The sequence below is a fragment of the Lindgomyces ingoldianus genome, assembly GCF_010093535.1.
Source record: "Lindgomyces ingoldianus strain ATCC 200398 unplaced genomic scaffold BDR25scaffold_46, whole genome shotgun sequence".
NCBI lineage: Eukaryota > Fungi > Ascomycota > Dothideomycetes > Pleosporales > Lindgomycetaceae > Lindgomyces > Lindgomyces ingoldianus.
In genome coordinates this window covers 299789-324871 of record NW_022985207.1, presented here as the reverse complement: position 1 = coordinate 324871, position 25083 = coordinate 299789, and the positions used below count along the sequence as shown (strand labels likewise).

At 50.8% G+C, this 25083-nt stretch overlaps 9 protein-coding genes across 9 annotated transcripts; 6 read left to right on the top strand and 3 right to left on the bottom strand.

The window, feature by feature from the left end:
* Positions 1-2839: 2839 nt before the first annotated feature.
* On the top strand, positions 2840-4830 carry BDR25DRAFT_346736 (3-hydroxyacyl-CoA dehydrogenase-like protein; the record flags this gene model as incomplete). Its single annotated transcript, XM_033694180.1, has 3 exons — positions 2840-2927; positions 2971-3600; positions 3653-4830. 3 exons carry the CDS (start codon positions 2840-2842, stop codon positions 4828-4830), a joined length of 1896 nt encoding a protein of 631 aa, XP_033541265.1.
* A 563-nt stretch (positions 4831-5393) lies between these two features.
* BDR25DRAFT_271884 (polyketide synthase-like protein) lies at positions 5394-12261 on the top strand. Its single transcript, XM_033687279.1, has 5 exons — positions 5394-5805; positions 5861-6781; positions 6833-10948; positions 11003-11323; positions 11391-12261. Exons 1-5 carry the CDS (start codon positions 5515-5517, stop codon positions 12222-12224), a joined length of 6483 nt encoding a protein of 2160 aa, XP_033541264.1. The 5' UTR covers positions 5394-5514; the 3' UTR covers positions 12225-12261.
* A 736-nt stretch (positions 12262-12997) lies between these two features.
* Positions 12998-14110, top strand: BDR25DRAFT_296819 (short chain dehydrogenase/reductase-like protein; the record flags this gene model as incomplete). The annotated part of the gene is made up of 3 exons (XM_033688960.1): positions 12998-13347; positions 13407-13803; positions 13861-14110. The coding sequence occupies exons 1-3, from the start codon at positions 13029-13031 to the stop codon at positions 14108-14110; spliced, it is 966 nt and encodes a 321-aa protein (XP_033541263.1). The 5' UTR covers positions 12998-13028.
* A 209-nt stretch (positions 14111-14319) lies between these two features.
* On the top strand, positions 14320-15146 carry BDR25DRAFT_296816 (short-chain dehydrogenase/reductase-like protein SDR; the record flags this gene model as incomplete). Its single annotated transcript, XM_033688959.1, has 2 exons — positions 14320-14427; positions 14466-15146. The coding sequence occupies 2 exons, from the start codon at positions 14320-14322 to the stop codon at positions 15144-15146; spliced, it is 789 nt and encodes a 262-aa protein (XP_033541262.1).
* A 66-nt stretch (positions 15147-15212) lies between these two features.
* BDR25DRAFT_296814 (uncharacterized protein) lies at positions 15213-16139 on the bottom strand (the record flags this gene model as incomplete). Its single annotated transcript, XM_033688958.1, has 2 exons — positions 16058-16139; positions 15213-15988 (listed from the first exon to the last, which is right to left on the bottom strand). Exons 1-2 carry the CDS (start codon positions 16101-16103, stop codon positions 15213-15215), a joined length of 822 nt encoding a protein of 273 aa, XP_033541261.1. The 5' UTR covers positions 16104-16139.
* Positions 16140-16997: 858 nt separating this feature from the next.
* On the top strand, positions 16998-20875 carry BDR25DRAFT_242524 (multidrug resistance protein-like protein 1; the record flags this gene model as incomplete). The annotated part of the gene is made up of 2 exons (XM_033685786.1): positions 16998-20473; positions 20524-20875. The coding sequence occupies 2 exons, from the start codon at positions 16998-17000 to the stop codon at positions 20873-20875; spliced, it is 3828 nt and encodes a 1275-aa protein (XP_033541260.1).
* An 81-nt stretch (positions 20876-20956) lies between these two features.
* BDR25DRAFT_381231 (NAD(P)-binding protein) lies at positions 20957-22343 on the bottom strand (the record flags this gene model as incomplete). Its single annotated transcript, XM_033697700.1, has 3 exons — positions 20957-21468; positions 21513-21882; positions 21977-22343. The coding sequence occupies 3 exons, from the start codon at positions 22341-22343 to the stop codon at positions 21213-21215; spliced, it is 993 nt and encodes a 330-aa protein (XP_033541259.1). The 3' UTR covers positions 20957-21212.
* A 452-nt stretch (positions 22344-22795) lies between these two features.
* BDR25DRAFT_329214 (oxidoreductase-like protein) lies at positions 22796-23880 on the top strand (the record flags this gene model as incomplete). The annotated part of the gene is made up of 3 exons (XM_033692442.1): positions 22796-23301; positions 23358-23733; positions 23764-23880. 3 exons carry the CDS (start codon positions 22796-22798, stop codon positions 23878-23880), a joined length of 999 nt encoding a protein of 332 aa, XP_033541258.1.
* A 54-nt stretch (positions 23881-23934) lies between these two features.
* BDR25DRAFT_242539 (acetoacetate decarboxylase-like protein) lies at positions 23935-24696 on the bottom strand (the record flags this gene model as incomplete). The annotated part of the gene is made up of 1 exon (XM_033685787.1): positions 23935-24696. One exon carries the CDS (start codon positions 24694-24696, stop codon positions 23935-23937), a length of 762 nt encoding a protein of 253 aa, XP_033541257.1.
* Between the last annotated feature and the right edge of the window lie 387 nt (positions 24697-25083).

Below are 25083 nucleotides of genomic sequence, written 5' to 3'. Positions count from 1 at the left end.
AAGTAAAAAGAATTTTAGAACATAAAGAAGATAGGTACTTAGTAAAATAGAAAAGATAGCCTACTAGTAAAAACACTTAGGAACCTGCTAAAAGCCTAATAAACACTCCTTAGGCCTTTTATAAATATTAGGAGTCTCTTTTAAGTAAAACTACCTTAGAGAAAGCTTTCTAGACTAGAAAACACTATTATTAGTTAAAACTGCAGCAGCACTAGCTAGCTATGATGTAGAAAGTCTACAACCCTTTAACACAGGCTAAGAAGGAGGAAGACTAGCTGCTTTTGCTTTAAGCGCTTTAAGCTTATCTAGCAAGGAAAAGTCTCTTTTTAGATACTTTACTCTTTAATTTGCTAGAACTTTTAACTGTTTTTAAACCTGTTCTTACTAAGCTATAAAGAATTAAAAACGCCTTAGGGACTTAGCCTACTTCTATATCTCTTTCTTCTTTTCTCTTATTTTCTTCTCTTTAGCTGCCTCTAGTTCCCTGCGTAGTTTCTTCTTCTTACGCTCTAGGTAATCCTAAGCTGCATTAGAAATAAAAGCATTATAATAACTACCTTTTTGCACACACTCTACGCACTTATTTAATAATAAGGACATTACATAAGAAGAACTATAAGACTAGTAAGGACTATAGAGACGCATTTTTATATAACAATAAGGATTAAGACAAGCAATAGTACAAAGGTAATAGGTAATAGCAGAAGTACAAGAAACCTAATAAGGCATAGTTAAAAAAGATAAATATTAAACTAGCCTTTAAAGATAGAAATACACTAGCTAAAAAGAAAATCTAATATGCGCAACAGAAAGAACATAACAGTAAGAACGCTAACTAGAAGAGAAGCCTGCGTGTTACAGCTAACAGTTAGACTATAATAACCTAACTAGCTGTCCTACACAGCCTAAACAATGTTAGATAGAAGGCGCTTAGCCCTAAACTAAGCAAATTACGTGATAGGACAGATAAGAAATAGCTTTAGCTTTTAGATAAAAGCCTTGCAGAATGCACTGTCTAATAGGGACTAAAACATTGCAGGTAATGTAGGCATTATAGGCTGTTGTAGGCAATGCATGCAACACATGCAACGCATGCAAACGCATGTAGACCCTATGTATATAGTCCTAATTATAACTATAGTTAGAAGGTTGTAATTACTATTAAGTTTATTATTTAGTCTTTACTATCTAACAAACTAAGAGGCATTAAAACCTTTACAAAGGGAACTCTGCTGTCTTATATATCTTGCACTACATATACCTCTATTTCTATCCCTATAGATTAGGTTTACTAGCTCCCTATACAGCTGCTAGGTTAAACCACAAGCCTGCCTATTCTTAACCCTGCCTTACCCTGCACTCTGCTTAACAGACTGTACACCTGATCTAGCTAAGTCCTACCCCCTCGTTAACACACCCTTATAGGCCGACGTACTCCCGAAAGAACCATTTCTCTGGAGTAAGGATTGTAACACTTGCCTACTACCTATTTCTGTTGCAAAATTTTAAATTATCTGTCTTAAAGGGGATAGACCTCTTGCGCAAAGCCTATTAATGTACTCTACTAGCTCTTTCTCCTGCACTAGGCTAAGTAGTTGCTGATTTTTAAGTTTCTCTGCACGCAGGCGGGTAACGCGTTAGTGACGCCTTAAGAGCGTAGATTAATCAACGCTATACTGCCTAGCTACTGCAGCATAATTTAGTGATTCTCTAGGTTTTAGCAATTTCAGCGACTCTAAAGCGGCCTTAATACTGCCCATATTGGTTGAGAGAGAGGTGGTTGAAGTTTTGACAGCTTCGCGCAGAACCGTGCATTACGCGAGGCCGTGCATTACACGCTAAAACACAGTAAGTCAGCCCTCGAGCTTCAAAACATCCTAAGAAATTTCTGCAGACATAATAAGCTACACAGCTGCAGCTTTACAACTAGGGGTTTAGTTCAGGCTGCACGTAATTAGAAGCTGTTGTAAGGCCGGATGTCCCAGAACAGGCCAGTATGGCCTCACCTGACCTGTTTGGAGGTCATATGACCTGTGCTTCGTTTTAGGAAGCGAGAAAGAGGTGAAGGCTTTTCTCGAGAGAAAGCTTGCGCAGCGCCAAGGCGCTAGCATAGCTCTTAGCGCGGTCATGTGACTAGGAGCGGAGCTTGACAAGCAGCACCGTCACACTTAACAGCCTGAGAAATTTCTGTAGACACAACAAGCTGCACAGCTGCAGCTCTACAACTAGGGCTTTAATTCAGGTTGCACGTAATTAGAAGCCGCAGTATACTAGATACTACGTATTGTACTTTTTAGAAAGTTAATTAAAAACTTGCTTGTTAAGGTATTACATATGCTACATTGCTAAAGATCTTTTAAATTCTAGAATAATTAAGCCTAAATTATCTAAAGAGGAGATTCTACTAACTACATTAGGCTTGAGGAAAAGCCGGCGTTCTCAGAAACTAAAAATATAAGCGGAGGAAGCTCTGCTTGTAAATAGAGGAAGCTTTAGCTAATCTGACTATTTCAATACGTTAGTGCGTTGGCGTGGGCAAAGTCTTTTGAAAAGCTTATCCGTAGTCGGCTAAGCTTGCCGAGAAAAAGTCAGATATCAGTCCAACCGATTCGCCCCATCCATAAAGAATCAGCTCCTAAGAGCCGCGCCCTACCCAACGCCATAAAACCTAAAGCAAGACTAGAACTACTCCCTCATCTCCTTAGATCTCACAAGCTCGCCCTGCAATACTCCTCAATCCTCGACCCACAGTGTTCTTCTATATAAGCAACAACACTTTATATCCCACTTCCGAATCGTTATTCAATCCCTATCACATCCTGCTCCCCGCCCTAAGAAAATGTCAAGCAACCCTTGGCACGAGCCACAAAACTACAAGACCCGGCCCGTAGCAATCATCGGCGCCGGCGTGTTGGGCCGCCGAATCGGTACGACACTCACACCCTCTCAATCCAACACTAATATTCTTAGCGACGGCCTGGGCGGCTGCGGGCTACGCTGTGCATATGCACGACCCGGACGCGCAAGCGCAGCGCGAAGCGCTGAAATACTTTACCGAGAATGTGGCGATCTACCAGCAAGGGCGGGCGATTGTAGCTGGGGAGCTGCTCTTCAGTGAGCTGGAAGATGCGGTGGCAGAGGCGTGGCACGTCGTTGAATGTGTGCCTGAGGTGTTAGAGGTGAAGCAGAAGATTTTTGGCCAGTTGGAGCGGCTCGCGGCAAGAGATAGCATTTTGGCAACGAATTCGTCGTCGTTCAGGTCGAAGGCTGTCTCGGAGAAGATGGGTGAAGCAAGGCAGCGTGTGCTGAATACGCATTACTTCATGCCACCGTATGTCCGGGCGGTTGAACTCATGACGAACGGGAGTACGGCGCTGGACATCTTCCCGTTCCTGGCTAAGAGGTTGGAAGAGGTGGGTGCGAAGGTGTTCGTTGCGAAGAAGGAATCGACTGGTTTCATCCATAATCGGGTCTGGGCTGCGATGAAGAGAGAGTTGCTCATGGTGGTTGCGGAGGGTGTTTCGGACCCGGCGACTGTGGATGATATTTTTTTTGAAACAGTTGTGGTGCCCGGGCTGAGGCCGTTTCGGGCCATGGATGGTGAGTCTGATCGCGAATTTGAGGGTGCAGAGATACTAATAGAGCTGTCAAGTTGTGGGCCTCGACACCGTTGCTATTATCGAAGAGAATTTTGCTAAAGAGCGAGGTCTGGAGACCAAGAACACCGTGGACTTCCTGAAGAGGGAGTATGTCGATAAAGGCAGGTTAGGATCGAAGAGTGATAAGGGTGGCTTTTTCCCTCCAGAGGCAAAGGCCAAGGGTACGGGAGCGGAACCAAGCACGTTAGTGGAACCAAATATACTTGGAGAAACAAGTACAGTTATGGAGCCGAATACGCCTGTAGAACCAAGGATACTTGTGTTAGATAACGGCTTATCCGGCGAAGTCAACTCTCTGAAGACAGGAAAGGTATTAGAATACTCCACCACCGGCCAGTATATCCGGACGTTGTTCAAAGAGCAGTACCTACCAGATGGCATCGCGGTATCAAGATCTCAAGGGCGGTTCTTCTGGACCTGCATGGGCTATCCAGGTACGATGGATGGCACCATATGGTCGGCGAAAATTGATGGAAGCGATCACAAGCAGCTCATTGAAGCAGGGATATTGAACACCCCAAAGCAAATCACCCTTGACCCCCGCACCGAAAAACTGTACGTTGCTGATCGGGAAGGTCTAGGTATCTGGCGCTGTGACCTTGGAGGCGGCAACCTAGAACAAATCATTTGCACCGGCGACAAGAGCAATGAGAACGATCGGAAAGATGCTACAAGATGGTGCGTCGGGATCGCGCTATCTCATCGACTGGGAAAAATATTCTGGACGCAGAAGGGCCTGGCCAAAGGGTGGCAAGGGCGCATCTTCAGCGCGGGCATCGACGTGCCTCAAGGTGAGAGCGCCAATAACAGGACCGACAAAGTCTGTCTTTTGGAAGGGCTTGCCGAGCCGGTTGATTTGGATTTCTACGAGGAAGGATTGAGCCTTTACTGGACGGATAGAGGCGAGATGCCGTTTGGGAATACGCTCAATAGACTCCAGCTTAATGGCACCGGATCGCCACTAGGCTTGAACAGCACACCTTTGTTAAAGTATCAGATACTGGTAAGGAATTTTCATGAGGCCATTGGGCTCACGATCGATGCGGTGAATAAGCATGTATACGTAGCGGACCTCGGCGGTACGTTGTACAGATGCAATCTCGACGGCAGCGAGAAGACGCGGTTATGCTTTGATGAAAGCAGAGGGTTCACTGGAATCAGTTTAACCTAGGTTATCTGATATTAGCTGGTTTCGAGGATGGATAAATTATCTTGCGCCTAACCTCGTGCATGATATGGATATTGGTGTGACAAGCGGTTGATGGACGACGATGACGACGTGCGGCTTGTACATTAATGCCGTTGAAGTGTTCTTTTGCGCGTGTCGGCTTTGACTCCTTGTTACTGTGATGGGGTTGCAGAAGGTTAAAACTTCGAAATGTGTTGGTGACAACCAGCTCCAAAGAGCTGATGTACGTCAAAAGGCTGTTGTTGGAATCTACCGAGCAACAACATTGTTGACAAATGAAGAGAACAGAGGTAGAGGATAGTATGCTCTTGTATGAAAAGACTCTAAGAGAATCGCAATATTTCAATAGGCACTTCATGGAGAAATAACTTCGAGGCGTGGTATTTTTAGTTTTTGTGATCATATACAGTTCGGAGATTGGGAGCGATGTACTAAAGGGATCCTAGAAAAATGGCCTCAGGCTCGGGAAACTAAGATTACGATCCTGCGACTCTGCCTACAGGTGCAGATATTATCTTTCGTATAAGAGACATGACCGTCATCGTATAAAAACCATCCAAGAGCCTCTTACTCGCCAGGGCAACTTATTGCTGGCTCACACCCCCATTTCTTTGTGTCCCCCTTTGGTCTTCCTTTAGTTTCCCTCATCTCACCGCACACACAACAATGGAAGCGCCAGCGAATTCGTCGGTGCCCAAGCCTCTGGCCATCGTCGGCATGTCCTGCCGAATGCCTGGAGCCGTGGCTTCGCTGGAGGACTTCTGGGAGATGCTGACCAACTCTAAAGACGGGTACAAAGAGTTTCCTAGCGATCGGTTCAACTGGAAAGCTTTCTACCATCCAAACCAAGCGCGCAAGGACTCGATTCATGTGAATCATGGGTACTTCCTGGATGGGGACATTACCAGCTTCGACGCCCAATTCTTCAAAATGAATGCGACAGATGCAACCTCGTTTGTACGTCTTCCACCATGGCCAAAGAATTGACTTGTAGTTGACTGATTGCATGCAGGACCCGCAGGGACGGATCGTGCTTGAATGTGTTTATGAGGCACTTGAAGACGCCGGGATGCCGAGAGAAAGCGTGGCAGGCACAAAAGTCGGAGTGTTCTCAACGGCCAATAGCTCCGACTATACGATCGAAGTAAAAGACAGCCTATGCTCCATGCCAGCGCAGGTAGGCGTACTCGGTCATTCCTGCATGCTTTCAAACGTCGTGTCGAATGTGTTCGACCTGACCGGCCCCAGTGTTACCGTTGACACGGCATGCTCATCCGCATTCTATGCCCTGCAGATGGCAGCGCAAAGCATTCGGTCCGGCGAGACGGACATGTGTATTGTGTCGGGATGCGCGCTCAACATCTCGCCCTGGCGGTGGAATATGCTGTCAAACCTAACCATGCTGAATGCTGAGGGGAAGACAGCTGCTCTGGATCCCAACACCGACTCGGGCTACGCCCGCGGAGAGGGTGGAGCTTGTATTATATTGAAATCACTAGACCTGGCGCAACGCGACAACGACCGAATTCACTGCGTATTATCGCACATTGGTGTGAACCACAACGGGCACACCAATGGCTACACGATGCCAGACTCAAGATTGCAGGCAAGGCTGATGACGGAACTTCAAGCCAGCACCGGCATCTTGCCAGACGAATTCGGTTTCATTGAAGCCCACGCCCCTGGTACGCGCGTTGGAGATCCTATCGAGGTCAAGGCTATCAGGGAGGTTTTCTCAAGCAGCGCCAGAACGCCAGAGAAACCGCTATGGATGGGTTCAGTCAAGGGGAATGTAGGCCATTTGGAGTCAGCGAGCGGATTTCCCTCACTGATTAAGGGCGCGATGATGCTGAAGAAGAAATTTGTGGTGCCCAATGCGAACTTTAAAAGCGACGAGGCCAAGAACGTAGAGTTGCGGAAGATGAATTTCGCGGTATGGAGTTCCAGACTCAGGTGAGGATGATCAGAACTGATTGAGGACCAGGTACCCACTGAAACGCGACCCTGGCCGAAAGACAAATCTTACGTCGCCATCAACAACTACGGCTTTGGAGGAAGTAATGCGCACTGTATCATTAAAATGGCGCCCGAACCAGTATATACTAACGGCGTGAACGAAACGACTGACGATGTCGATTCTTCTGAAGAGGATCCCTTCCTATTCGTCCTGTCTGCCAACGATGAGACTGCTCTTGCCCGCACCCGCGAGCAGCTGGTGGAATTCCTGGAGACGGACGACGCAATCGAGGGACGGGTCTCCATGCGGAATCTGGCCTATACGTTGTGTGAGCGTCGTTCCCAGCTCAGCTGGCGTTCCTCCATCGTCGCCTCAGGCCTAGATGATCTTGCGATCAAGACAGCCTCGCCCCAGGTCCAGCAGCGACGCGTTGTACATCATCCCCGGGTTGCATTCGCCTTCACCGGACAAGGTGCCCAGAGTTTCGGCATGGGTCGTGAACTATTTGGCTACCCCGCCTTCGCTGAATCGTTGAAGAAGTCATCCGCATGTGTAGAGTCGTTTGGTGCAACTTTCAATCTTCTTGAGGAGCTGTATGGTGATGAGAAAACTTCCCGGATTAACGATGCCGATGTGAGTCAGGCAGCATCGACAGCGGTCCAGATTGCTCTTGTGGACCTCTTACGCTCATGGGAAGTCGAGCCTACTGCAGTAGTAGGTCACTCTAGTGGAGAGGTGGCGGCAGCTTATGGCGGCGGCTTCCTTACCCTGCCAGGGGCTATGCGTATTGCGTATTCGCGTGGCCAGATGGGCGTGAGGCTGAAGCAAGAGCAACCAGACTTTAAGGGTGGTATGATGGTGATTAGTGCTGGAGTAGAGGATGTGGTACCGCTCCTGGATATCGTCACATCCGGCACAGTTGTTATCGCGTGCGAGAATTCACAGAAGTCGATCACAGTCTCCGGGGAAGATGCTGCTCTGGATGAACTGGAAACGCTGCTGGAAGAGGACGGCGTGCCTCACAAGAGACTGACCGTTGACTTCCCGTACCACTCGCCTTTCCTTGAGCCCTTTGTTGATCGTTACGAGGAGGACATCTATATGGCCGAGTTCTTCCCCGACACCCAACATAAAGTCGAATTTTTCTCAGCTATGGCGGGACGCAGGATTGACCCGGCTGCAGTCAAAAAACCATCGTACTGGGCCAGCAGCGCCAAGTTCCGCGTCCGGTTCACATCTGCCATTACGGCGCTGCTGAAGAGCAAGACACCACCTGAGGTGATTGTGGAGATCGGTTCTAATCCCACGCTCATCTGGGCCATCAAGAGTATCATGAAGGGGCTTCGGGCGCAGGTGAGGCAGCCACCGGAGACACTACCCACCTTGCAGCGAGGTGAGAATGCCCGATTATCGATGCTGAAGTTGGCCGGTTCTCTATACAGCCTGGGTCAACGGCTAAACCTGGCGCAAGTTAATTTGGTTGCGGGTGGCCACCCTGGCCGGCCACATCTCGTCGATGGCATCAGGCCATATCCATGGACTAGGAGCCGCTACTGGATTGAATCCAAGATTCGGGACGACCACCTGCAGCGGTCGTTCCCGCGTAACGACCTGCTAGGGTACGCCATGACCCGATTCAGCGACGGTGAAACGTCGTGGTTTAACAACTTCGAGCTTGACGACATGCCATGGCTACGCGACTTCCAGGTCGGACCCTTTATTACCTTCCCACTCGCCGGCTTTGTTTGCACGGCATTAGAGGCGAGCAAGCAGCGTACCATAGCACATAGCCCTGGTAGCGACATCGAAATTACGGGCTTCTCGGTGCGCGATGTACATTTGCTCCACCCGCTCACGCTGGAGGAAGGCGTACGCATCGAGCTGGCCAGCAAGCTCCGCCCAATCCCAGAGAGTGACTATCAGGAATTTGAGATGTCGACCTGGAGCGAGGCCCAACAGCAATGGATCCACCACTGCCGCGCCCTTGTCAAGTGTCATGTGGCGCCCGAAAAAGTGGCAGTGGGAACCGCCGAAGAAGCTGGAGGGTGGAGCAAGGTGCGCAGAGAGTGCAAGACCCGTGTCGGCAGCGCTCTGCTCTACCAAGGATCTGCGAAGACAGGGCCGCGCCGAGTTGGTATGTTCCGTAACGTGCATAACCTTTGGTTTGACAGCGGTAAGGCGACTGCTGAAGTGGTCGTGTCGGATACTGAGACAGTCATGCCAAACCACTACGAGACGGACTTTTACATTCATCCTACTACGCTCGACGGACTGATTCAGTGTGGTAGCTACCTACCCTTCCTGGACCCCACAAGTGCTCCAGCCGGCAGCGCCAACAGCAACGTCTGGGTGCCTACATCCGTTGAAGAAGTGAACATAGTGTGTGGTAGCTCACACAAGCCGGGTCAGAAGCTTCAGGCAGTGGTCCGCAGCGAGCAATCTACGCAGAAACGCGAGGGAGGCTATTTCGCCATCGATGCAACGATGGCCAACGACGCCAACTCGAGCGTCCAGATCCGCGGCCTGCAGTTGTCTGTTGAAGAGAGGCTGCCCCTGCAGTGGCCAGAGCCGCACTACGGTTGCTACAAGCTGGCGTGGCAAGCCCCTGAAAAGCTTTCGTCAGACACCACGGCCAAATGGCACATTTTGCAAGGACCGGAAGGGGATAACGGTCTGGCTGGCATACTGAGCAAGAAACTGGGCTGCGCTGTTGTGCCCATGTTGCAGGGCTTGCCAGCAGAAGCCAAGTTCTGTGTAGTGGTGGACGTTGGTGAGGGCTTGCTGGGCCATATCGACGAAGTGGGCTTCGATGCCGTCAAGCACGCCCTCTCAACCTGCGACGGAGTGGTCTGGGTGACTCGAGGAGCCTTCTTCAAGGCAACAAACCCAACGGCGGGCATGGCAGTCGGCTTGCTCCGGACAGTTCGTAGTGAGATGCAGGCATCGGTCGCAACCCTCGATCTCGACCCGTTTGCTACCAGCAATGCCGCAGCACAAGTAGCTCTGGTGGCCAAGGTTGCTAGCCATGTCGCCGCCGCTGCAAAGAAAGCGGATTCGCAGGCCGAGATGGAGTTCACCGAGAGCAGTGGGCAGCTTTTTGTGCCGCGCATTGTGCACGACGACGAGTTGGACGCCAATGTGCACGCCGCCACGGGCGTCGTTCCGCCACGGGACGAGCCCTTCGATCCTGAAATTCGCGGCGCCTTCGCCCTGCAGCGCCCCGGCGTGCCGCAATCGCTGTTCCTGCAGCGCGCCGATACGTCATCTTCCTCGGCGCTGCCTCTGGCTGCCGATGAGGTCGAGATTGCAGTCGCTGCAGCGAGCCTTTCTGTTGCTGACGTCCAGGCATTGCAAGGCCGCGAGCTCGGTGGTACTGTCGTCCGTTGCGGCTCGAATGTTGACCGAGTGCAAGTTGGTGATCGGGTCTTTGGCCTCGCAAATACCCAAGGCGCCTTTGGTACGTTTGTAGTCGCCCGCCAGACAAGCATCGCTCGTGTGCCTGAGGCCTTCTCGCTTGACGTGGCCGCCACGCTCCCCGCCACGTTTGGCGCTGCCCATCTTGCCCTCGTTGATGTAGGTCGGATACGCACGGGCGAGCGCGTTGTCATTCTCGAGGCGGGCTCTGCTGCAGGACAGGCTGCCATTCAAGTTGCCAAAGCGGTGGGTGCCGACGTTTACGCCGTAGTCGCTTCCTGTGAGGAAAGGGATGCTGTATTTGCTGTCGCCGAGCTGCCTAAAAATCATGTCGTGGGCAGTCTCAATGATATCCCGCCGGCTCAGGCGCAATTGATCCTCCAGCCTGTCCCCAAGACCAAGGTTGATGAGCGCGACGATGCCCGAATCTCGCGAGCTTTGGCAGCGCTGGGACGATTCGTCCAGATTGGAGAATGGAGTCGTGCACCTCGCTTGCCCGCTGGCTGCAGTGCTGCTGCAGTTTCTCTGAACGCTGTAGCCGACGTCCTGCCCGCGCAAACTGCTTCAGTGCTCGATGCCGTGACCGAGCTATTTGCGAAGAACAGCGTCAAGGGCCCTTCATCCGTGAACAAAGTCCGACTCGGACAGTTGCATGAGGCTTTAGAACAAGTCTCGCCCCTTGACACAGTCCGGAGAGTGCTTGTGCCTGAGAAGGGGGACACGATTAGGGTATGTATACAACCACGAAACAGTGGTAAGAATCGCCGGCTGATATTTATACAGACAACACTACCCCCTCCAGCTCTACCTTCACTCAGTCCTAATGCTGTCTACCTGGTCATTGGCGGGGGAGGTGGACTCGGGCGAGTCATCACGAGATGGATGGTCGACAACGGAGCTAGGAAGATTGGTCTTCTCTCCCGTAGCACATCAATGAGCCCCGAGGTGCAAACGCTTGTGGAAAAACTAGCTACCTTGGGTGCTGAAGTCTTCTTACTGCCCTGCGATGCTACTGACAAGGCCCAAGTACAGGAAGTGCTCGATCAATGTGCTGCCGACAAGGGCCCTATCAGGGGTATCATCAATGCTGCCATGGTATTCAGAGTGAGTTTCCCTTGGATATTGCATCCCTTTCAATTTCTACATATTATATACTGATTCGTTCTTCCAGGGCGGCGTCTTCAGCTCCACCTCCCATGCTGATTTCGGTGCCGTCATCCGGCCAAAGGTCATGGGCACATGGAACTTGCACCATGCTCTCCAAAACAAGCCTCTCGACTTCTTCGTACTCATCTCATCCGTGGCCGGCATAGTCGGCACACCCGGACACTCAGCCTACGCCGCTGCTAACACCTTCCTCGACTCCTTTGCTAGATACCGCACACGCCAGAACCTCCCAGCCGCCGCCCTAGCCCTAACAGCCGTCGTCGATGCCGGCTACATGGCAGAAAACGCCGAGAAACTGCAAAAACTGAAGTACGTCGACGATTTCGAGGGTGAGATTCTCACTACGTCGGATGTCCTCTCTCTTTTAGCCGCAGCTGTGAACGGACAGCTGCAATCTTCTTGCGAGGGATTGTCAATTACAGGGGCCGGTTTCGGCGGCGCCAGCAGGTTGCCGGCGTGGGCCAAAGATCCCCGCTTTTCTCCCTTAATGACGCGCCATGCTAAAGAACAACAATCAAACGCCGCCGTCGTCGCCAACAAGAGCTCGCTGTCTAACACGATCGATTCCGCGGAAAATAGAGCGGAAGCCACTCGCCTCCTCTTAACGGCTGTTCGGAGTAAGGTAGCTGAGTTGCAGCTCATTCCTGTCACGGATATCAAGGAGAACAACACGCTTGTTGACCTAGGGCTCGATAGCTTGACTGCAATGGAGCTGTACTCGTGGATTGGAAGGGTATTTCATTTGAAGTTTAAGGTGCAGGAGTATGCGAAGTTGGACACGCTGGAGAAAATTGTAGATAGTGTGTTGACGAAGAGGGAAGCTGCCGCTACTGCTTAATGTCCTGTAGATAGTTTAGGATTTTCTAATCTCGTCGGTTATGTATTGTATTGTTTCCAAGTTTTTGAATAATGGATGGAGTTATATTGTAGACTGAATTGAATCTTCCGCCTCTTCTTTAGCTGGTCGGTGTGTTTTACACATAACTGTTTAAAGTTGAGTCAAGTAGGTATAAGTCTTACCTGATAAGCATGTTAAAGGTAGAATGATCGAGTGCTTTCTAGATTTTAATTTCTTTGCTTAAATTTGCTTCATATTATCACTTTAGCAACTACCTTGCTCAAGCCAGCAGCATTGTGAACATTTTGACATCGAGAGGCCCTATCAGAGACATGAAACTCGGCAGAGCAACAACAAACTAGTACAGCAACAACGTAACTGTAGTTATTTTAACTAGATTTCCGTTTTGCACAAGGACCTATACATGTTGAACTGCCATTGAAAGCGGGCTAACAAATTTCTTTTGTGAAGTCAATATTGTATATCAGGATCTTTAATTCTATCAACCGCTCCAATAGAAGGCTTCTACCACTTCATCCTCAATATATTGAACTTGTCCTGAATAGATAACAATACGAGGGAGGCTTTATCGAACGGGATGACGACTGTAACAGTTCACTAACCATCGACTTTCCCAGCTTGCCTACAAAAGCATCCCGCATTCGACGTATACCACTACACTCCAATTACTTCTCGTTTCGCTTTTACCCTCCACTTTTTTATCTTTCGACCACTGCTCTCCAGCGATTTCTTCGGTTTGTCCGGCCTATTTTGCAATTTACAACACATCTGTCAATCATCATTATGGGGCCTGTTCAGGTCATTATCCACAACGCAACTGGCCTTTCAAGGATGATTCTGACACCCAAGATGTTCCTCATTCCAGTCGTTAGTCTGTGTGCTGGCATTTCCGTATTCAAAGTCCTGCAACGTATAAATGCGTACTACTCCTTCTGGAGTCTGAACAACTATGTCGATGACCAATCATGGGACTGGACTAAGGAAGTTATTCTCATCACCGGGGGGTCTGGAGGTATTGGCGCCGATATGGCACGCAGATTTGCACAGCGTGGGATCAAGGTCGCTATATGGGATATTGCTGCTCCCGCTCCCAACCTGCTAGGTAAGTATGGACCAGGATTAGAATTGCGGGACTGGAAGTGTTGTCTGACTCTCCAATAGAAAACGCTTGTGTGAAATACTATCACGTCGATGTCACTTCGGATAAAATGGTCGTTGAGACCGCAAAGCAGATGAGGGCGGAAGTGGGCGATCCTTCCATCTTGATCAATAATGCTGGTATTGCTATAGCCAAAACCATAGTAGAGGAGACGACGGAGCAGCGGAAGCGGCAGTTCGACGTCAATGTTTTTGCGCAGATGCGCATGGTTCAAGAATTCCTTCCGGCTATGAGCAAGCGCAATCATGGTCACATTGTGACAATGGCGTCTGCCTCTAGCTTCATATCCACCACACAGCTTACAACGTACGCCAGTTCCAAAGCATCTGTCATGGCCTTCCACGAGGGTCTTGGACAGGAGCTGCGTATGAGATACAATGCCAGAAGAGTTCGGACAACGTAAGCACAAGAAACAATCCTTGTATGCATGCTGCCCCACACTGATAATCGACATAGCATTGTCTATCCTCACTTCGTCCGGACCGCCATGGTTGAAAAGCTGACCACTCTACACGATTTCCCGGAACTCCTCCTGGACCCGAAGTATGTGGGTGAAGCGGTAGTGGACCAGGTATTGACCGGGTATGCAGGCAGAGTCATTCTGCCACCTAGCAACGCATGGCTAGCGCGCCTGCGTGCTCTGCCGCCGTGGTATATGTACCGCATTCACTCACTGGATCCTGATGTCTACAAGCCACGTAACTAAACGGTTGATGTCTCACAATTTCGTTTTTCGTACGGTGGGGTTCCCTCAACTCGCCTGTGACCAGTGCCACATCGCACAAATCAGCTCGTGAGAGCTGATTTGCCCTCTTGTCGTCCGTCACCCCTACCATCATCGACTATGTATAAAATAATGATAGAGAATGTCTGGAATCGGTTCAAGTCTACTCAATTCTATTTGCCATCTCAATAATGCATTCGCTCGAGGGAAAGGTCGCCATTGTCACAGGAGGAGCGCGTGGTATTGGAGCGGCCGTTGCTCTGAATCTCGCCGAGATGGGCGCTAATGCAAGACGGATAGTCAGCCACGTAGATTGTGGAGCTGACAGTTGATACAGGTTGCCATCACATTTGTCTCGGCCTCGAGTGAATCCAAGGCCGAGGACCTCGTGGGCAAGATCAACAATCTCGGAAACGGGGCACGCGCCATAAAAATCCAATCGGATGCAGCAACTATCGACTCGCCCAAGACAGTCGTTAGCAAGACACTGGAAGCCTTTGGTCCTAGCATTGACGTCCTCGTCAACAATGCCGGCACAAGCGTCAGAAAGGCGTTCCTCGAAACTACAGTCGAGGACTTCGACGACGCTATCAACGTCAATCTACGTGCTGCGTTCTTCATGTCCCAAGCCGTGGTTCCGCATCTTCGCCGCCCAGGCCGCATTGTCAACATAAGTTCCATCGTATCTCGGACTGGAGGACCTCTCTACGGGGTCTACGCTGCGTCAAAGGCGGGACTGGAGGGTTTTACTCGGTCCTTGGCCGCTGCTGTAGGCCCTTACGGGCACAGTGTGAATGCAGTTCTGCCTGGGCTGACAGACACAGATATGTTGACGAAGATCACGGAAGACGAGGAGTCTGCCAATTTCCACAAGATGGTTGCGGCTGCTACGCCAATGGAGGGACGGGTGGCATCACCGGAGGAAATCGCGCGTGTCATAACGTTCCTTGCTGGGCCGCAAAGCCAGTGGATTACTGGGCAGTGCGTCAGTGCTACGGGGGGTTTGTTGATGGTTTAGATGGCTGAAGTCATTCTGTCTTGGATTCCGTGAACTATAATCATACTACATCAACCTGTTTATGAATCACTGCCCACCTATCGTCTTGCCAGCTATAGCTAATATCTTTTCGCATATCGTGCTTGTCAACGCAGGCTCGATAGGGATCCGGTGTTCCCCGTCCCATTCTATCAAATTCCGCGAAGCCTCCGAGCAATACTTCTCATAAAGCCTCCGCTGTGACAACGCCCATTCGTCATTTCTACCAATGACATGGAGCGTAGGCCTCTGGATGCAGATTTTCTCCGTAGGATCAAACTTATCCAACTCTTCAGTTGTAAGATCTAATTCTTCAGGACTTTGAAGCGGGAGATGCTCGAGGCCAGGCGACATTGCGATGAGCGGCGAAGGTCCAGAGAACAAGACTGCAAACTGCCAGTTCTGACTCCACAGCTTGGTTTCAACGTTTTCGCCCTCGTAGCCCACCGTCTTGCCGCCCTTCTGTTTCACTGTCTCCCGCCTCTGCGACTCGAACAGGATAGATGCTCCTAGCCTCGCACCCTGACTGAAGCCTAGAAGGCCAACCCATGCCCCTGTCGCGCCGGCTTGGTCGTCCTCTTTCATGGAATCCTCAATGCATTTTTGGAGAGCTTCGAGGTGGAATTTTGGCTTGAGGACTCGATGCTTCGGCGACCAGCGGAGCCACCGTCTGAAAGGTTCGGCGCCTTGATAAGCAGGGAGCATGCCGGGTCCTGGTTCGCAGAAGAAGGGACCGTCGGCGAAGACGAAGCGGAAGGTTGTATCGAGCTGGCTGCGCAGGGTGCGTATCTGAACGAACAGGACGTCTGCATTTGAGCCTACGCCTGGTCTTGTTGTCAGTTCAAGGGCTTGAGGGGAGAAAGTGCGGCGTTAACAGTTGTGTTGTAACTTACCATGGAGGCAGAGTATTCGAGGTAGTTTGAGGGAGGTGTCAGACATAGTACAAAATCTAGGCTCTGGGTCCGTATGGTTGAGACCAGGGCCGCAGATGGGTTGAATCCATACTGGCTAGCAGTCTTGGAGATCCGTTGGTATTTATACTCCACTTTGTGTTGCTGCAATTGACGTATTCGTGATCCTTTGTGCATGATCCTTTGGGTGTACATGCGGCGCAAATCAAAACGCAGCGACCAAGTCACGGCTTAGGGATCTTAGTTTTATTAACTTCTTTTTTACTACCCGCCTCTGCGAAAGAGTTGAGCAATTATTGTCAACAATCTAAAATCCCACTAGCGGCCTAGCCGGGAAGATACTACGTCTTAGCACCCCGTCATGAACAGAGAGAAGTTGTGTTGGGGTGAGTGCATAAATTCGCTGGCCTAATATAGATTCTGCTCCACGGGGACCAGGTTTGCCCTCCGCGCGTTAATTATCAGTGTTCTCGACTGGATACGCCCGTCCAACTTGATTCGTGTTCGTCGGGCGTCATTCGCTATCAGCCGACTTTCATCCCCGAACCCAGAACGAAATATTTTCTGTTTCAGACAAGATACGTCTTTCATTTTCAAGTTGTGAGTCGCACAAGCGAGACAGGGCCCCCTGGCCTGCTGTTTTTCTTGTCCCCATGCAATCGATCGCGATAAGTGAACCCGTCACGTGTGCGACCCCGTGATCGAGGCCTTGGCTGTAACAGGTGATGTTCATGGGTATCTTCCCTTGGCCGTCTCGTTTGTTCTGTTCACAACGCGTCAGCGGATGCGAATGTCGACTTTTCGACATCTGCCACTCAGTACATCTCCACTCATGATCACTGCGGCCTTTCTTCTTCGCCGCCACCAACACTCTCGATAGGCGTAGGCTCGCAGATACAACCTCGAACAGCAGACCTGCGACATGGCAGCCGAAACCTTGCAGACGGAGATCGCGGCGCAGTACCACAGTGAAAAGCCTATTCCGGAGCGCGAAGCACTGGCACAGCAAATTGCAACGCCTGTTCACAACATTGGATATTTCCAGTTGTTCCGATATGCCACCAAAAAGGATGTCGCCATCATTGCCTTGTCATTCCTGTGCGCTGCTGCCGCCGGCGCAATCATAACGTTACCTGCTGTGGTGATAGGCTTGTTAGTTGGCAGCATACAACGCATCTGGATCGGAGCCTCAGGGACAGAGCAAGTCAGCAGCGAGTTAACGCGCTACACCATCTATTTCGTTTACCTCTTCGTTGGCGAGCTCGTGACCTGCTACATCGCCGCAATTGGATTCATCCGCACGGGCATTGTACTATCGAGCCGGATCAGGGAACAGTATCTCGCGGCCCTTCTGCGCCAGAACATTGCATTCTTCGATAGTGTTGGCGCTGGAGAGATCGCAACCCATATGACCGCCGACGCCAATCTGATTCGGGATGGCATCTCGGAGAAAGTCAGCGTTGCCGTCCAATGTACCTCTTCCGTTGTTGCGGCCTTTGTAATCGGCTTCATCCATGACTGGCGGTTGACTCTCATCATGTCCTCTGGCCCTGTATGCATTGCGCTCGTTCTTGCCTTTGGAGGTGCGATGGTGACAAAATATCGCCAGCAATGGTTAGGAGAAATTGCAGAAGCAGGCACCATCACAGAAGAGGCCTTTTCATCCATCAGAACTCTCGTCGGGCTTAACGCGCAAACCGAGTTGGCCGCCCGTTATGATGAAATGCTGGTCAAATCTGAACGCTGGGCGAACAAAGCTAGGGCGGCCGGCGGTGCGCTGCTCGGCGTTGTCTATGCTGTCGTGTATCTGTCCATCGGATTAGGCTTCTGGATGGGTTCCCGCTTTCTGGTTGCAGGCACCATATCTTACGTCGATATCTTGACCATCGTCCTCGCAATCGTGACAGGGATATCATCTCTCAGCAGCATCATCCCACCACTCCAGGCTTTTGCAGTTGCCACGGCTGCTGGATCGAGACTTTACAGTACCATCGAACGCAGGGCTCCAGAATCCCCAGGCCATTCGCGGGAGAAAAGCCTAGACAGCGTGGCCGGGCGGATTGAATTGAGAAATGTCCGCCACATCTATCCTTCCAGGCCAGAAATCACCGTGCTAGACGAGCTAGATCTGGTCATCGAAGCTGGGAAGACGACAGCAATTGTTGGGCCATCGGGATCTGGCAAGAGCACCGTTATTGAGCTTATCGAGCGCTTTTATGATCCTCTATCCGGGGATATTTTGCTAGACGGCCACAGACTTTGGGACTTAGAGTTGCACTGGCTACGGCAACATATTTCTTTGGTCCAGCAATCGCCCACCTTATTTGCCACGACCATCTTCGAGAACATAAAGAATGGATTAGTGGACACTCAATACGAAAATCTCTCCGACGAAGATGTTCAGACCCTCGTTTACAATGCTGCTGAAACTGCGAATGCCCACAAGTTCATCACCGAGCTCCCTGATGGCTATGGGACTCTTGTTGGCGAGGCCGGTGTCTTGCTATCTGGCGGTCAAAAACAGCGCATCGCCATTGCTCGCGCCCTAGTCCGCAATCCTAAGATTCTATTGCTTGACGAAGCCACTTCTGCTTTAGATTCGGAGAGTGAGGCTCATGTCCAGGCTGCTATCGAAAAAGCGTCTCAGGGACGAACGACTGTCATTGTTGCGCATCGCCTGTCCACAATTAAGGCTGCCGATAAAATTGTCGTGATGGTAAATGGCCGAATCGTTGAGCAGGGAACCCACAACACACTTTTGCAAGCAGAAGGAACCTACAGCAACCTTGCTACAACCCAGGCGATCAATCTGAGTGAAGGAAACATCCCTGAAAGAGATACTTCGTCCGATTCAGCTGGTTGTCGACCCGATTCCCCCTCTGAGGTCATCAAGAAGCCTAGCCATACCATTCCAAGAAGCCATTTGTCTCAAAGCTTCCATGCAGATGCGGTTGCCCTTGAAAAGCTAGACCAGCCCAGCCAAATATATCCTCTTAGGACGCTCCTCAAGTTCATAATGGGCTTCCACCGGAACTCATTATCATTGATGATTCAGGGTTTCTTTTGGTCTATCCAAGCAGGTGCAGGTGCGCCCATTCAGGCAGTATTCTTGGCCAAATGCCTCTTTGCGCTCGCAAAACCCCTAGGCGAATACACGCAGCTCCGATCTGAGTCTAATCTATGGGCCGGAATGCATGCAGTTCTAGGCCTCGTACAGCTATTTGCCTACACCGCCCAAGGTGCTACCGTGGGCATCTGTACGGAGAGGCTAATCCACCATGTCAGCGACTTGACCTTTCGCGCTCTCCTCCACAAAGATATGGCATTTTTTGACATGGAGGAGCATGGAGTTGGCGCGTTGGTTTCGTTCCTCTCCACTGAACCATCGAGCATGGCAGGCATGGGTTGCACTGCTTTTGGCTTATTCACCATGGCATTCACCACTCTCATCGGTGCCCTCGCAACTAGTATTGCCGTTGGGTGGAAGCTCGGGCTTGTGGGTGCCGCCACTGTGCCCGTTCTTCTGATCTGTGGTTTCCTTCGATTTCGGGTCATGTATGAACTCGATGCGCATTTACGGAAAGCATACCAGGAGACTGCATCCCTGGCCAGCGAAGCAGTATCGGCCATTCGCACAGTTATGTCTTTGAATCGTGAGTCTAGGATCACAGCACGATTCCATGAGCAACTCGTCCAGCAAGACTCGCAGAGCATACGATCGAGCTTGATCTCCTCAACTCTGTTCGCATTTTCGCAGTCCGCATCCATGCTGTGTACTGCCCTTGGTCTATGGTATGGCGGCACGCTCGTCATCAAGGGCGAATACACTCTGTTTCAGTTTATTCTAAGTCATGCTGCTGTAAACATATGCGGCGACGCTGCTGGAATGATCTTTAGCAGTTCACCAGATCTGGCCAAGGCTAAGAATTCCGCTGCTCGCCTCAAAAGCCTGTTCGATGGTGCGCGCCAGAGGATCCCAAGTTTTGTTGAAACCCATCCAGTCTTAGAAGACAAAATCCAATTCCAGGATGTCAGGTTCACATATCCCACTCGTCTCGAGCAGCGTATTCTGAACGGCCTTAATCTCACTGTCCATAAAGGTAAATATATTGCTCTAGTCGGAGCTAGTGGTAGCGGCAAGAGCACTGTTGTTTCCCTGCTTGAACGTTTCTATCACCCAATTGCGGGTAGCATTACCATGGATGGCGAAAGCGTCTTCTCCATGGACTTGCGTGCATACCGTAACCAAGTAGCACTTGTCAACCAGGAACCTGCTCTTTTCCAAGGCACTATTCGCAAGAACCTCACACTCGGACTCGATGCATCCCAGTATTCGCAACAAGACCTAGAGAAAGTCTGCAAAGACGCACATATCCTCGACTTTATTGTCTCCCTTCCGTAAGTCATACAGGAAATGTTTTAATCTGCAATAGCTAATTGAAGTCTAGCTCTGGATTCGACACAATGTGCGGTGTCAAGGGCAACAATTTCTCCGGAGGACAGAAGCAGCGACTTGCTATTGCCCGAGCGATCCTCAGGCGCCCGAAGGTCTTGTTACTGGACGAGGTAACGTCGGCATTGGACTCCGAATCCCAGCGTGTGGTGCAAGCTGCTCTTGACGCGGCGGCAAAGGGTCGTACGACAATCTCAATTGCTCATCGCCTGAGTGCTATACAGAACGCGGATATCATCTTTTACTTGGAGAATGGCGTAGTTATTGAGTCGGGCACCCATGCGGAATTGATTCGCAGGCGCGGGAAGTATTTTGCTATGTCTAGCTTACAGAATCTGGAGAGATAGATACTCATGTGGTGGGCGACATTGATTTTCTGGCGTATAGGTGCATCTTGACATCTACCTTTCTTAGACTTTGAAGTGAGCAAGGAAAAGCCAGGGGCCTTCTTTCCGATTATCGTCCATTCTCTTTTCAGTGAAACAGGCTCATATGTCTAGAAGTCTATTTCATCTATCTCTGTCTTTCAATTTTTCTTTTTTGGAGAGCATCCAGTACCCTAGGCAGTATTTTCTCCGAAGGTCAAAGCTATCTTGTGCAGCACTAATTTGGTACATCTGAAAGCCCATAAAACGGATCGTAGTCCACGGGGCCTTACACTCCATGCATCTACCCAAACAAGCTTTACTGGTTTACAAGCGCCAACGGATCCGGATCGTAAGCCTGAACGATTCTCTGAATCCACAGCGGCAGACCTCTCAGCAGAGCCAGATACTCCATCGATCTCGGCAGCACAATGCTATGTCCATATGTCGATAAAATGGCAGCAACGGCCTCATCCGCAATCTCACTGGGCTCAGCAATTTTCAGGGGGAACTGGGACACCTTGCTAGTTAGGGCCTCAACGAGGGGCGTGCGTACGAAATCGGGGTAAACGATTCTGCCTCCATCAGTAACGGCGTCGACAAGGGACGACAAACTTACGATGTGCGAACCCTCCTCGCATTGTACCGGGACCGGAGTTCCTGGCCCAGCCCCTCATGGAACGCCATAGCCGACGCCTTGGAACTCGCATACGACACATTCTGCGACTGCGAGTAGAAGCTCCCCGTGCTGGCGACCGTCATAACGTGCCCGTGATTCCGCTCAATCATTGCGGGAAGGAATTCGCGCACGAGTGTGAAGTGGCAGAGTGAGTTGACTTCGAAGACGCGGCGGCGCTCGGACTCGGATTCGCTGAGGATCGTCTGCGCGGTGCCGGTGCCGGCGTTGTTAATTAGGATGGTGGGGTTGCCGTGGGTGCTTTTGATGATGGTTGCGGCGTCGCAGGCCTCAGAGGATGAAGTTAGGTTTACTTTATAGAAAGCCACGCCATCTTCTGCTTTGGATGTTATCCGTGGAAAAGTTTAAAGAATGGATATACGACAATAGACGTGGCTTATACGAACCTGGCTTTGAAGCTGGTGGGTTGATATCCAGGATGATTGTTTTGACCTTGTGCATGACAAGTCCCCGTACAATTTCAGCGCCAATACCACTGGACCCTCCCGTCACGACAGCAAGCTCGTTGGGCCAGTCCCATGTCGGGTCCTCGACGAAATTGTTGGTGGCCTTTTTTGACAGCCACTGGTTGATTGCGCCTAGCAGTCTAGCAACTGTGACAACGATGGCAAATGGTTGTAGAACCTTTAGGCCTGCTGAGTAAAACGGCCATTGGTTTGGGGATATAGGAAGTGCGTTCTGGAATAGCTTTGGCACAAATGGCAAGGCGATTACGAAGGGGTTGAACAGCGTACAGCGTAGTAGCGAGGACATGATGTTAGGTGGACGGAAGAGGGAGATCGCGCGGAAAACCGACTCATAGGCGGCTCTGGCGAACAGAAAGGTTGCGTGGCGTTTAACCAAGGATATATACTGATAAAATAGAGTATAGGTTGCAGTTGGTGGTGCATGTCACGAATGACGATCAGATTGTATATGCTGGCCTTGCTCGCTTGGGATACTCGGAGTGATTATAATGATTCGAGCTGGTGGAAAGCAGACGCGCGTGATCCAAAGTTTTGATGCATTTTGACATCCATTCCGGCGTCGCATACTGCTTTCTCAGATATAAAATAGTTCGTGTATCAACACAAGACCATCCATTAAGCTGGTCAAAGAGCCGTGCCTCTCCCCCCAGAACACTCGCCGCGCATCATATCCAACCACATCGCGCGTGTTATCACTCGATTCTATACCGCCCGCCCCAACCGCTCATTGTTTGCAAGATGAAAGCCATCAAGGTCGTGCAAGCCGGCGAGCTCGCCATCCAAGACGTAGAGATTCCAAAGCTGCGCCAGGGCTACTGCCTCGTCAAGACCATAGCTGTAGCCTTAAACCCCACGGACTTCAAACACCTCCACTTCATTCCCTGCAACGGGTGCACCCTTGGGTGCGATGTCGCAGGAACCGTCGAAGAAGTCGGGCCCGATTCAGCCCTTAAGAAAGGGGACCGCGTGGCGGGATTCGTTCACGGGGCCAACGCAGTGCATCCAGAGGACGGTACGTATGGGGAATATGCGCTCGTGAGGGAGGGAATCCTGTTCCGCATTCCTGGTTCCTTGAGCTATGAAGAGGCGGCAAGTCTCCCGGTGGCCATCGCGACCGTGGGAATGGGATTGTGGCAAACGCTTAAGCTTCCCTTACCAACGGAGCAGGTTTCACAGAAGTTTCCCGTTTTGATCTATGGTGGCAGCACAGCGACCGGAACTGTGGCCATACAGATGGCTAAAATGTAGATTGAATCCCCAAACAAGCCTGGTCGCGAGACGCACTAACATGGTAGTCTAGGTCTGGTCTCGAGGTCATCACAACTTGTAGCCCCGGAAACTTCGACCTCGTCAAGTCGCTAGGTGCTTCCGAAGCTTTCGACTACCATGACCCTGATTGCGGGGAGAAGATACGTAAATTTACCAAAGACAAGCTATACCATGCCTTGGACTGCATCTCGGAGGAGGCAACCGCAGTCATCTGTAGTACCGCACTCTCACACGATACATCTTCGCAGCCCGTGCTCTACTGCTGCACCCTCCCTGTGGAATTTCCCCGAAAAGACGCGCTCACCAAGTTCATACTCGGCTACACCGCAATGGGGGAGGCATTTTTCAAGTTCGCCGACTTCCCTGCGAACACTAACGACTACGAGTCTACTAAAACATTCTTCGGGGTCTGCCAGCAGCTTCTGGACGAGCAAAAGCTCCGACACCACCCAATCGAAGTACGAGACGGGGGACTTGAAGGTATCCCATTGGGGCTGGAAGTCATGAAGGCTGGACAGGTCAGGGCGAAGAAGCTTGTATATCGTATTGCGTAACTACTGCTCTGCATAAACGCCTGCAACCGTGAAAAATATCGAGAGTTGAACTTTTTAGAAGTCGTGTATATTGACTGGCGAGATTGTAGCCGAACTCCCCTTAGCATAGTGCGCCGAGATGTATTCTTCAACGTGAGTTAAGTGCAGAGGATCAAACATGGACTGCGCGGGGAACCCGATGGACGCCACACCCTCCCAAATATGCGTGTGCTCCAGCTTGAACGCGACCTCGGTGAACTGTCGGATATGCGGTGTTTTCTCTGGCATGGGAGAGGGGATGATGCGCAGGAACAGACTGTTCAGTTCGGGCTCGATGAAGCGCTCGATAGGTAGGAGCACGGTGGGTTTGAACAGGATCTCTGCGATAGGATGTCCGACCGGACGACTCACATTGCCGCGGAAGAATCCGCTCACCCCATCTGGCTTGTCGGGGAACTCGAACGATCCCATTACCTTCGGTGCCCCCCACAGCTCTCGTCCCGAGTAAGCGGCATCCTCGTTGTCCAGGATGATGAGTAGCGAGTAATCGTACTTGGAGCCATTGAAGGTGACCTCCACGCTCTGGATAAACTCGTGGTAGGGGCCAATGGGTGAACATCCGTAGTAGATAAATCGCGTGGTGATGATGGGTTGTTCTTCAATTGCTAGGTTGTCTGGAAGGAGGGCCCGGATTTGTTGACCATCTGTTCGATACTTGATAACGAGACAGGTCATGTCTGAGAAGCGCGAAGGGAAACTCGCGGGTCGGTACGCCGGGGCGAAGATGGGAATGGCATTGTAAGTTGTTGCGGACGAGACGGTGCCTGTGAGGACCATTGCAAACAATGTAATGTGAATTCTGGCTTGCTTCAGGGAGGAGCTAGGGACGTATTTTGTGCCTTCTATGACTGAAGGGTATAAGCATACGTGCGCATTGAAAGCATTGGGGTATTGCTCCGACTCTGGCCTTGTATATGTAGCCGAACTATTTTTGCGGGAGGACGTAAATGCTTCACCGACTGGAGGAAGTGACCCAGCTGGACTAAGTTGTAGATGGGCTACGTTGCAACTATTGAATCCTTCCGTAGCTTTAATAGAAGGATGGAAAAGGTTTTAGTTCGAGGCAAGTTGTGGTGGGGAATCAGCTCTCAAGAGCCGGTGTACCCCGAGAGTTCGGTACGCCAACTCAAAGTATAAAGGTATCGTCTTGCTGCGTACAAACTA